This window comes from Dasypus novemcinctus, chromosome 14 (assembly GCF_030445035.2).
Source record: "Dasypus novemcinctus isolate mDasNov1 chromosome 14, mDasNov1.1.hap2, whole genome shotgun sequence".
NCBI lineage: Eukaryota > Metazoa > Chordata > Mammalia > Cingulata > Dasypodidae > Dasypus > Dasypus novemcinctus.
In genome coordinates this window covers 36,148,077-36,160,814 of record NC_080686.1, presented here as the reverse complement: position 1 = coordinate 36,160,814, position 12,738 = coordinate 36,148,077, and the positions used below count along the sequence as shown (strand labels likewise).

Below are 12,738 nucleotides of genomic sequence, written 5' to 3'. Positions count from 1 at the left end.
GAATGATAAAGCTATCCATACCATAGGTATTGATAACCATGGACTGAAGTAATTGAAGAGGTAAGGTATGGGCCTTGAATGGTGATTAGGCTGAGGAAAGAATACTGTAGAACGGAATACTATGAGGAAAGGCATCGGGGTAGATTATGGTTAATGGGCTTAGTTAAAAAAAAACTTGGTAAGAGACTAGTAAAACATAAGATTAGAGATGTAAATTGGTACTGAATTGTGATGAACTTGAAATGTCAGTTTCAAGAAATTAAATTTTTTCTATAAATTTAATTGGAAAAATTTGTAAATATTTATTAATAGATGCATAATATGTTTAAAAGCATTTTCAAAAGTTTAATTTGACATGTGAATGGAAGGAGGAATATACTAAATAGGTAATCATTGCCATAATTTATGGGTAAGGAAAGAAGCAAAGAAACTCACATACTTTGAGTACCATATGCCCCATACTCTGTAAGATTATTGGAAATGGCAGTGGGAATGGAAGAGAAGGACAGGTTTTACTGATCCAATGGTTGAAGCCATGGTAGTGGATGGATTTCCAAGTCATATAGTGTAAAGAAAGAGCAATTGTGTGCTGAGTGCTTGTTGAAGTCCACACTTAGAGGATTACAGTGGGAAGTAAACCAGCAAAGAAGTCAGAGGAAGGAAACAGTCTAAAAGACCATTGGAGATAAAGGTTTCTGCTGTTGAATGTTGCAGGAGCAAACAGAATGAATGTATTTTTTGGAGGCAAACTTTTAAAATAAAGTATATTAGGTACAGATGAGTGTACAAATTTACAAGTGTAGAACTTGGTGAATTTTTACCCTGTGGTCACACCTGTTTGATTATTCTTCAGAAGAAGATAAAGGTCTTTATCAGTGATTTGGGAGCTTTCCTCATGCCCCTTCCACTATTCTGATTTCTGAAATCTTAGACACTTGTTTTGCCTGCTGGATTGAATCAAAACACTATACTTTTTTTGTTATAGCTTGTTTTTACAATATTATGTTTGTGAGATTTATTCATGTTGTATTTAACACTATAGTATTTCATTACTATATAGTATTACTTTGCATGAATGTGCGTATGATACATTTATTCATTTATACTGTTGCTGTTGTTTGTATTGTTTCCAGTCTTTTGCTTTTATCATTAGTGCTGTTGTACGTATCTTTTAATATTTGGGAGAAATAGATGACATTTTAATTTCAACCATTATTCTCCACAGGGATTATAGAAAAAACAAAGTTTTTTCATTAGATAAATTCAAGAATTAAGTTTTGTAATTGAATTTAGTAATTTTTACTGATGTCCTAGTATTTGTTGCCAATTTTAGCTGCTTGATTAGCAAAATATAAATAAAAATATTCACAGAGAATAACTTTTTAATGATTAAATACATGTAAGCTTTCTGGGTAAGTAATGTCGAAGTTCACTATTTTCTTTAATAATATCCAAAATGTGCAAACTAAGAATTTTGTGTGTTTGCATTGTTTTGCAATAATATGACAAATGATTTGAAATTTTCAGTCATTAGTGTATGGAAAATGTTGCAAAAACTCCAAAGAGATTTCTTTAGAAAATAATTTCATATTTCATTTACTTTGTTTATATACTTGCTTAGTCAGAAATTCATACAGATAGGCCATCTACTCTTACCTTATTCCATGATAATTAAATGTAGGGTAAATATAGGTTGCATGATTTATTGTGGAAATATTTCACTTGTGTGTACCTTTCATATATTTTTTAACAGGCAGTATAACCCCAACTGTGGAACTGAATGGGCTTGCTATGAAAAGGGGAGAGCCTGCCATCTACAGACCATTAGACCCAAAGCCATTCCCCAATTATAGAGCTAATTACAACTTTCGGGGCATGTACAATCAGAGGTTTGTATATCTTCTTTGGTTTTGTTCTTATATATTATTTATGCATATCACAAAAGTTTCTGAAACTCAAAGTATTTTCATTGAAAATAAATTTTACTTTAGGCATTTTGCTTGAAATTTGTATAAATCAGTCCCATAAGGAATACCAGTTAAAAGTAAGTTATTTAGTTAAAAAAAAAAAAAGTTTTCAGGAATTATTATTTTTTCAAAAATTTCTTTCCCCTCCTCCCCCATCCCGCCGGTTATCTGCTGTCTGTGTCCATTTGCTGTATGTTCTTCTGTGTCTACTTGCATTCTTGTCAGCAGCACTGGGAGTCTGTGCCTCTTTTTTGTTGTGTCATCTTGCTGTGCCAGCTCTCCTTGTGTGCAGTGCCACTCCTGGGCAGACTGTGCTTTTTTTGCACAGGGTGGCTCTCCTTGCAGGGCACACTCCTTGCGTGTAGGGTTCCCCTATGCATGGGACACCCCTGAATGGTACAGCACTCCTTGAGTGCATCAGCACTGTGTGTGGGTCAGCTAACCACACAGGTCAGGAGGCCCTGGGTTTGAACCCTGGGCCTCCTGTATGATAAATGGATGCTCTAACAGTTGAGCCAAATCCGCTCCCTGGAATTAGTTTTTATTGAATCATGAGAGCCTTGTTTTATTGCAGGACCAATTTTAAAGTCATTCAGTAGTTTATAGTACTAACCTGCCAATTGACTTTCACATGCATTCACCATGCAATTAAGGCAGATACTTAGCTCAGTGTTTTTCTTGATTTGTCCTATCTGCATTACAAACATGAGTATTTTTGATTTGTAGGGAATTGGAGGAAGGAAGGACTTGCTAAGGCTTTTTGCACGTGGCATGATTTTATGATAGTTACATGTATAAAATTTTCTTTTACAAGTGTGGCAGAATTTTCAAAATTAAGTTTAGGGTTTTTCTTTTTCCTGACCAAAAAAGCCAGTGGCCCATGTAGAGAAATTGAAAAATGTGGTAAAGTAAAAATAAAATATAAATAATTTGAATCCCAGAATTAATCACCGTTAATATTTTGATGTATTTTGCATTTTTTTTGCACGTGTATATATTTAATAAATTGAAAGTGTTTTTATATGCAGTTTTATTGTACTTTATTAAGGTATATATATATATATATATATATATATATATGGTAAAATGCACAAATCTTATATGTACATCCTGATGACTTCATTATTTTATTTACTTATATATTTTTATTCTTATTCAATGACTTTTTGCATATGTATCTCCTCATCTAATCACTACCAGAAGGAGGTCTAGAATATTTCCATAACCTTAGCATATTACCGTATGCTCTTGGTAGTTAATATATCCCCTCTCGGAAATAACCATTATTCTAATTTCTACCACCATTACTAGTTTTGCCTGTTGTTGAACTTCTTATAGACGCCTTTGAACTTCCTTATAGATACTCCTTTGTGCTTGGCTTCTTTTATGTCATGTAATAGTTTTTTTGTTTGTTGTTTGTTTGCTTTTGATTTTTGAGATTTACCCATGTGGCTTATATCAGTTCATCCTTCTTTTAAAAAAAAATTGCTGAACAGTATTCCACTATATGAATATACCATAATTTGTTTATGCTGTATATTCAATATTATGCCCGTTTTCACTTAATATTATCTATCATATTTTATATCTTTAATCTTTGAGAAATTTTTAATACCTATATAGTACTTCATATGGCCAAGGAATATTTTATTTAATTGCATGCCTTTTGTTACTAATCTGTGTTATTCCCCCATCCTCTTTTATTTTTAGATACTATAAACAATGCAGCAGTAATCAATCCTTATATGCATAAATCTTTGCTTACATTACTGTTGCTTTAAGATAGGTTACTAGAAGGGGAATATTAGGGTTAAAAAGAACAATGTAATACTTAGTTACGTTAAAGATTGTACTAATTTCTTACAGTATATGAGAATGTATATATCACTCTGAAAACACTATTAGAACTTTAAAAATTGTCTTAATAGCAAAATGTTTAAAAAATTTTTTTAATTTTATTTTTAGTATGTATTTTACTTATTTAATTCCCCCCCCCCTTGTTGTTTGCACGCTCTGTGACTGCTTGTCTTCTCTTTAGGAGCCCTGGGAACTGAACCTGGGACCTCCCATGTGGGAGAGAGGTGCTCAGTTGCCTGAGGCACTCCAGCTCCCTGCTCTGCTGTATCTCCCATTGTCTTACCTCTTTGTGTCTCCTTGTTGCGTCATCCTGCTGCATCAGCTCACCATGCCCACCCATCACACCAGCTCGCCATCTTGCTTGTCTTTTCCAGGAGGCACCGGGAACTGAACCCTGGTCTTCCCATGTGGTAGGCGGGAGCCCAGCCACCTAGGCCTCATCCGCCTCTGGGTATTTTGTGTCCCCCCCTCCCCCTGGTTGTCTGCTTTCTGTGTCCATTTGCTGTGTTTTTCTGTGTCCGCTTGTATTCTCATCAGGTGGCACTGGGAATCTGTGTCTCTTTTTGTTGCATCAACTTGCTGTGTCAGCTCTCTGTGTGTGCGGTGCCGCTCCTGGGTGGTCTGCGGTTTCGCCCAGCGCGGCTTTCCTTGTGCAGGGGCCACTCCTTGTGTGGGGGGCACCCTAATGTGGGGGCATCCCTGCATGGGCCATCACTCCTTGCACGCAGCAGCACTGAGAGTGGGCCAGCTCACCACACGAGCCAGGAGGCCCTGGGTATCGAACCCTTGGGCCTCCTATATGGTAGGCAGATGCTCTTATCTGTTTAGTCACATCTGCTTCCCTGGGTGTTTTGTTTTAATTTTAATTTTATTGTTTATTACTGAGGCAGAACAGTTTTTAAAATTTTATTAGCTGTTCTTCCTTTTAAATTTAAGTTGCCAAAATTTTTTTGCATTGCTTGACAATTTTTCAGATTTTTATGTGTTGAAGGTATACTATTATGTTTGTAATTTTCCCACTCTAAAAAAACTGGTTTATGTGTTCATTTTAATGTTTTAATCTATTCATTTTTTTTCGCTTGTGATGCTTCCCATTGCTTTTATGCCTAAGAAATTCTTTACCATATGATCTGATATTTACTAATGCTTTTGTTTTGGTTTAGAGCACTTACATTTACTGACATTACAACTCAGATGTGCAGAGAAGATACTTAGTCTCTAAATAAGCTAATACTTTTTGGTATCTTGCTTGGTGGTAGAAAATTTGCCTTTAATCCTATCCATTTAAAACTTAGTTCTTTTCAAATTGTACATAGATAGTTCCTTTAGGCATTTATTACTCAGGGTCATTGCACCATCTTGTAGACTTGTGCCCCCTCTCCCTTTTCCTCCCCAGTTGTGTCTGGGGTTTCACCACCCTGTATCACCCTGACAGAAGTGAGGAAGCCCTTACCTTTGTATGGGTATCTTGTGTTGTCGTCTTGCTTCTCTGGTCTTTGTGGTGATGTTCCATATTCACCTGGAAGCTGTGTACCTCTCTTGCCTGTCCTGCTGAAGTTTGCAGTTGGTGACTTGTAAGCCTTTTTTTTTTGGTGCTCATATAATATTTTCAAAGAGTGTCTGTCATCTTCCCCTTGCTAACCTAGCCTAAACCCTTAGCCTTGTTTGGGCCACCTGGTCTGTTGTTCCATTCCCATTCTGATCTGTAGCATCTCATTTTATCCTGTGGAACATCGAGTGGCAGGCTCATTGGCTCTCAGCTTGGTGTCCTCACGACTTGGAAGGTGAGGGAGATATAAAATTTCTCTTTCTCTTTTTCTGTATAACATTTCCATTGTCTTTCTCTGTAGTCTGAAGTTACCCTGTATAAATAAAACTAGGTATCCAGTTAACCACAATAGGTATGTTTGGTCCACTCAGTCAGGAACACTTTGTCTATACTTGCAAGATATTTTTAATGTACTATTATGAATAGATTGAGGATATTATATTTAAACATTTTGTAGTATTTTGAAATCTGTGGTCCTTTATTGAAATTTTTCTAAATTGACTAGTGGATTTATTACTTTTAAATGAAAACCCTGGTGCTAAAGCAATGAATATCACACAACAAACCCTGTCTTTATAGAGCTCATGCTCTAGTAGGGGAAGCAAATAGTCAATGAGTAGTAATGCATATAGCACATTAGACAGTGATAAAAGACTAAGGAAGAAAAATCAACCAGGGAAGGAGAATATGAAGTATTCTCTGTTAGATAAGGTGGTTACTGAGAAGATGAATTTTGATAAAGATCTAAAGGAAAAGGGAAAATGCTGGGTGAATGTCAAGAGGGAGAGCATTCCAGACAGAATAAACAGCGAGTCAAAGGCCCTGACACAGAGTGTTCCTGTGATGTTGATGAACAGCCAGGAGGCCAGTGTGGCTGGAATAGAGTACATAAAGAGTGCACAGGGAGGTGGCCTCCTCTGACATCTTGTCTTCACAGATAGGAATAAACCGAGGAAAGTAAAGGGCGAGCCCATTTTCACTCTCCACCGGGCCCACAATAGAGTACACACAGTATTTGGGACCTGGTCAGAGGAGGTGGCAGGGTGGCATGTGATTTGGTTTGATTTTTTTCTTTTCTAGATTTTCTGTTAAGAATGTTGACATTTTTCCTTTATTGGCAGTTTCTAGTTCAGTGATTTGATTTCATGGATATCATGGGGAGTGCAAAAATTTTATTTGTGGCTCCACTTAAGGGCTGTACCTTGGAACATTTAATGGATAAAGTAGACTTTCATGGATAAAGTAAATTTTCCTTTCAGATATTGGGGGTCTTTAGAATTTTCTGCAGAGCACAAAAAGAGTAGAAAGAAAGAGAAATACTATGATGTAGATTTCCAAAGGGCTGCAACTCAAAACCTTGATTATGTGAAAATGGGAACTTATTGGTTCATATAACTAAGTGGGAGGTCTCTTGGGGAGCTCTTCAGATGTGGTTGGATGCAGGATTGGTGTTCGTCCTCATTTTCCTTTGATTTTCTAAATGCTGTCTCATATTTCTTCTGCTTTACTTAATTTTCAAACAAGCTCACTTTCATTTGCAATACCTCATTTTCTATATAGTCCTCTGACTTGTAGTACTAGGGAAGGAGTAGGTTTTTTGTTTTTTGTTTTTTTTAAATAGTTCTTGGAAAAAAAGGCTTTGTGTTGACTGTCCATCCCAGAATTAGTCACCCCGATGAGTTTGGGGGTGTAGGAGTACTTTAATTGGCCAAGCCTGGGTTATCTGTCCACGGTAGAAAAGCACTATTTAGCTCCACTCAAATTACTCTACAGAGAAGAATTATTTTATAGATTGGGGATAGAATAGTTCCCTAAAGGCTGATTCTGAGGGAAAATCAATATTCAAGGTTGTAGCAGTTTGATATTATTGGTGAATTCCAAAAGAAAGATTGGATTATGTTTATAAACTGATCTTTTCATCAGGGTATATCAGATTATATTGGATTCAGAGGTTTGCTTGATTAAGTAATCAGGTAAACCTCTTGGGCCAGTAGGGTGTTGAGTCCCCATCCCTTGGTGGGTGGGAACTCACAGATAAAAGACATGGCAAAGGACACGGTTGGAGGGTTTTTGATGTTGAAGTTTTGATGTTGAAGTTTTGATGTTGGAGTTTGTTGCTGAAGCCTTAAGCTCGAGCCCTGGGAAGTAAGTTACAGAGGAAACAGAAGCAAGCCCCAGGAAGAGAGGAACCCTTAGCCCAGGAAAAAGAAACCTGAGGAATGGAGGACCCCAGGAAGCCTGAACCCTCGCAGATGTCGGCAGCCATCTTGCTCCAACATGTGGAAATAGATTTTGGTGAGGGGAGTAACGTGTGCTTTATGGCCTGGTATCTGTAAACGCCTATGCTAAATAAATGCCCTTTATAAAAAACCAACCAATTTCTGGTATTTTGCATCAGCAGCCCTTTGGCTGACTAATACAAAGGTTAACTAGCAGTTAGCCAAGTAAAGGAGGAAAACAAAAGCACCCTAGATTTTGGGAGCAAAGGCAAGAAATCTTGTTAAGTTTGGTTCATTTGAAAGTAGTTTGGTATGTCTTTAATGAAAGATTGAACATCAGTCAGGGCCCTGATCCGTATGTCCTCAGGTGTCATGACAAGAAGTTTACATTTTACGCTATAGGTGCCTGGGAGCCTTGGAAGAGTGTTAAGCTGAGAGATAAAATAATTGGCTGTATGTTTTAGGGATATTGCTTTGGTAGAAATGTGGAGAATAGTTTAGATAGGCCTAAAAGTCAAGGGAGAAAGGTGAATTATATGGATATTGTTGTAATTCAGGTTTAACATAGTGAGGGCCTGGAGCAGTGAAGATTTTAGAATAGATGAGAGGGTCAGCAGACACTCTAGGAGGTAGACTTGATAACATTTGGTGTTTGAGTGGATGAGGTATTAAAGATACTTTCACATATCTGGATGGCTAGTTATATTGTTTACCATGAGAGGAATTGAAACAGGTTTTTGGAAAGATAAGGAATTCAGTTTTGAATATGTTGAGTTAAAAATGTTTGAGGAGAGCGGGTGCAGCTCAGTAGTTGAGTACCTGCTTCCCATATATAAGGTCCTGGGTTCTATCCCCGGGACTTCCTGAAAAACAACAACAAAAAGTTTGAGGTATTTAGGAGGGACTACATCTCACACTAAGGCTTCATGAAGAGTGTGAGGCATTTATCTTGGCTTTGAGGGTTTATTGGAAGTATACATGGGGAGAAGAAGTACTTTAGGGCCCAGAGCTTCCGAAATGGCAATTTGCTGCATACCTTGCAGAAAACTTGGCATTGTTTAGGATACAATCTAATGTTCAAGTGACTCATTAGTTCTTAGTTCATTTAGGATTTTAACTTCTTTCTGAAAAGGATTTGTATGCATTGGTTTTCCATTGCCATGATTTAGTTTTGGAACCATTTCATGGCATTGTTTTATGCTAGCCACCTTTGTACTCAAAATTGGTGGGAATATTTTGTATCTAAGCAATGTTTGTTTACCTTTGATTAATGGTCCAGGCACTTATAGTTAGGTTAATAGAGTTGTTTTCTCTTAACATGTATGGTATGAGTCCATAGCAGGGTAAAAACAAGGAAAGAGTTTGGGTTGCTTTGCCTAAAAGATACCTGTTTTTATAGGCAGAGGAGTAACCTCCTCAAGATTTCAGGGTCTTTTCCTGTAGCCCTGGGAAATAACTTTATGGAGAGCTATGACATTTTTTCCATGAAAACTGAGCAGGGTAAAACAAAATTTTGGGAGCATTCAAACTGAAATTTTTCATTATGTTAACAGTAAAATGAGAAATAACTGAGATTTTCGTTTATGAAAATAGCTTGTATATTGTATTTCAAAGTTAATATTATATAGCTCAGGACTTGCTGCTCAGGACATTATTGTGATGTTGGCTTGATATTTATTTTGAGCTTGATCAAACTGCCAACATAAGCACTCTTTGCTGCTTTGTAATGTCTTTTAAATAAAGCACACTTGAAAGTAGGACAGTTGAAAAATACTGCAAATATTTTCATCAGCAGTGATTTAAACAAGTGTAAACCTACAGTTATTTCTTTCTGCCACCAGATGGTGCTTGTGTGTTGATAAAACAACATAAGGACTGGGTGAGTTCACTGTGGTTGGTTTTCCAAGGCTGATAGTTAAATGATAAATGAGAGGTTAAACTACATGAAATTGCCAATATATGAACTTTTTTTCCTGACCAATAAAATGTCAGTTTCATATGGTTCAACCTAATAGGAAAATGTTAGCCAAGAAGACAACTTTAAAGACTCTTGGATAAATGAAATAATTGTGAAGTAGATAAAAGCAGGAATTTTATTTCTTATAGTTAAGTATATTATGATGGTTAGGCTAATGTATCAACTCAATGTATCAATGTATCAGTTGTGCCCAGTTAGTCAAGCAAGGACTGGACTAATTATAATACAAGGACATTTATGGACTTCATTCATCAGAGAGTTGATAGCATAGATGGCTGATTACATCTACAATCAACTAAGAAGATTGCTGTCAGCAGTGAGTATTGTTTTATCCAATCAGTTGAATGCCTTAAAAGGGGAATTTCAACATTCAGAGAGTTTCCCAGCTCGGCTTTGGATAGCTACCTTCTCCTGGGAACTCATCAAGGACCTTCATCAAGCCCCTGGTTTTCAGCCTGCCTGTGGAATTTGGACTTTTGCATCCCCATGGTTACATGAGAGAATTTTACAAAATCTCGTACTATTTCCAGCTGTCTCCTGTCAATTCTGTTTCCCTAGAGAACCCTGGTTACTATAGCTTGGTACCAGGGTTGGATCTTGAGAAACAGTCTTAAACATGGGATTGCTGAAGTGGTTCTGGGAGTTTTGCAATTGGCTCTTCTCTAATTGGACTCAAGGATACTAATGACTCCCATTCCAATAATGAAGAGTCCACTAACAGTCCATGGTGTGAGTTGGCAACGGAGATATGCAAAATATCACCATTGGATTCCCCTACTTCTGTGCTTATGAAGAGGGAAGGATCTAGGTGAGACTGTTTTCAACGCCTTATCATAGCTTTGTGGAATCAAAAGGTAAAGTAATGTTGGCTGTACCTAGATACTCTGGATACAGTTACAAAAGAAAAAGATAAGCTAATTTGCAACTTACATGCCACATAAATGATGTGAAAGTTTCTATGAGTGCTCTGAAAGAAAATCTTGTTTCATGTAGCCACAGATTTGAGATCTCTGAACACCAGGCTCAGAGTCTTATTGTATGAGTAGCAACATTAAAAAGGAGGCTAAAATCTCAACCTCACAAGGTGTCTGCTATTAAAGTGAAGGCATTGTTTGCAAAGGAATGGAACCCTGAGGATTGGGATAGACATATGGGTTGATGATGATATTGGTGGGGACAAAATTCTGCTGAGATTTTGCTAGATAAACCTGTGATGGCCTGCCCCACTGAATACCGACCTCCCTCAAGCCCTGAAGTGGGTACCAGGCAAACTAAAGCCTGCATTGCCTAACCTCCACCCTGCCATGAGGAATCTGCCTTCCAACCCCAGCCTGAGGAGATTAATCCTGTCCCAGCAGATGAAAATGCAGAGGAATACCCTGAGGTCAGTAGCTTGCAAGGTATTTCTTCCTTATACTTACCCATCCCCACCATCCCTTTTCTCTTCAAGACCTGTTGCTAGACTAAAATCACAACAAGCTCTGAAAGGCAGTGTGACCCAAGAGGAAGTACACTATACTAAAAAAACTGTATGAGTTTTCCAATTATACAGACAGAAATCAGGGGAATATGTGTGGGAATGGATACTAAGGGTATGGGATAATGGTGGAAGGAAAATAGAATTGGATCAGGCTGAATTTATTGATATGGGCTCGATAAGCAAAAATTCTGGATTTAACACTGTTGCTTGAGGGGTTAGAAAGGACTCTTAATAGTTTGTTTGGGTGGCTGACTGAAACACTACCAAAAGATGGCCCAGCATGTCTGAGGTTGAGATGCCTGATTTGCCCTGGTATACAGTAGAAGAGGGAATTCAAAGGCTTAGAGAGATTGGAATGCTAGAATGGATTTACCATTTAAGACCTGCCCACCCACCCCAGGAATGTCCAGAGGATACATCTTTAACCAGGGCTGTGAGGGATAAATTTATAAGACTAACTCCATCTTCCTTGAAGAGCTTTGTGGTTGTTCTTCTCTGTAGTTCAGATATTACTGTAGGGAATGCTGTAATGGAATTAGAATCCTTAAACACTATGGGGATGATCAGATCTTGAGCAGATAAACCTTAAGTATTGGCAGTTAATCGCCAAAGACAAGGAGGGTGTAATTACCACAGTGAAAGGGGTACTTAGAGCAGCAATCAAAAGAATCTGAGTTTCATAGAGCAATGGTCTTGGCTAATAGATCATGAGATACCTAAAGTGAAATTCACGGGCAGTCTACTAAATTCCTACTTGGTGTGTATAAGCAGAAGAGTTCTAGGTCAAGCGAACAATACCCTAACTCGAATTACAGACGCAGAGAATGACAGCCTCATAATAATTCCCAGATCTGAGACAGTTTACAGACCCAGAGCCCCTTGCATGAGAAGAAGGCCAGGTCCCCTTGGGGAAGGATCCTGCTACACTGCTTATGGAGATCAAGTGATTGAGTTTAATCTCAGGTTTCACAGTGGATTCAGTGGGTTCCACCCATTCTGTCATTATTTCTCCCGTTCCAAAATGCATAATTGGAATAGGCATACCCAGTAATTCCAGAATCCCCACATTGGGTCCCTAACTTGTAGAGTGAAATCTCTTATGGTAGGAAAGGCCAAAGTGGAAGCCATTAGAACTGCCCCTGCCTAGCAAAATAGTACATCAAAAGCAATACCTGATTCCTGGAGGGATTGCAGAGATTAGTGCTACCATCAAGGATCTGAAGGATACAGGGGTGGTGATTCCTACCACATCCCCATTCAACTCTTCTATTTGACCTGTGCAGAAAACAGGTGGATCTTGGAGGATGACAGTAGATTGTTGTAAACTTTACCAAGTGGTGACTTGAATCACAGCTGCTGTTCCAGATGTGGTATCATTGCTTGAACAAATCAACACATCCCCTGTACCTGGTATGCAATTATTGATCTTGCAAATGCTTTTTTTCTCCATTGCCATTAATAAGGACCACCAGCTGGCAAGTCCGGCAATATACCTTTACTATTCTGCCTCAGGAATATATCAACTCTCCAGCCCTATGTCATAATATTGTCTGCTGGGACTTTAATTATCTCTCCTTCCCACAAGACTGGTCCATTATATTTATGATATCATGTTGATAGGACCTAGCGAGCAAGAAGTAGCAATGACTCTCAACTTATTGGTAAGGCATTTGCCTGAGAGAGGATGG

General features: G+C 38.0%; 1 protein-coding gene across 26 annotated transcripts in view; it reads left to right on the top strand.

Annotated features, from left to right (window-relative positions):
* Nucleotides 1–12,738, top strand: part of STAU2 (staufen double-stranded RNA binding protein 2) — a 330,295-nt gene that overhangs the window by 66,165 nt on the left and 251,392 nt on the right. For all 26 annotated transcript variants that reach the window (XM_071207866.1, XM_071207860.1, XM_071207865.1 and 23 more), the window contains one exon: nucleotides 1,754–1,889. In XM_071207866.1, coding sequence (XP_071063967.1) covers nucleotides 1,754–1,889 — 136 coding nt within the window. The remainder of the gene's footprint in view (nucleotides 1–1,753; nucleotides 1,890–12,738) is intronic.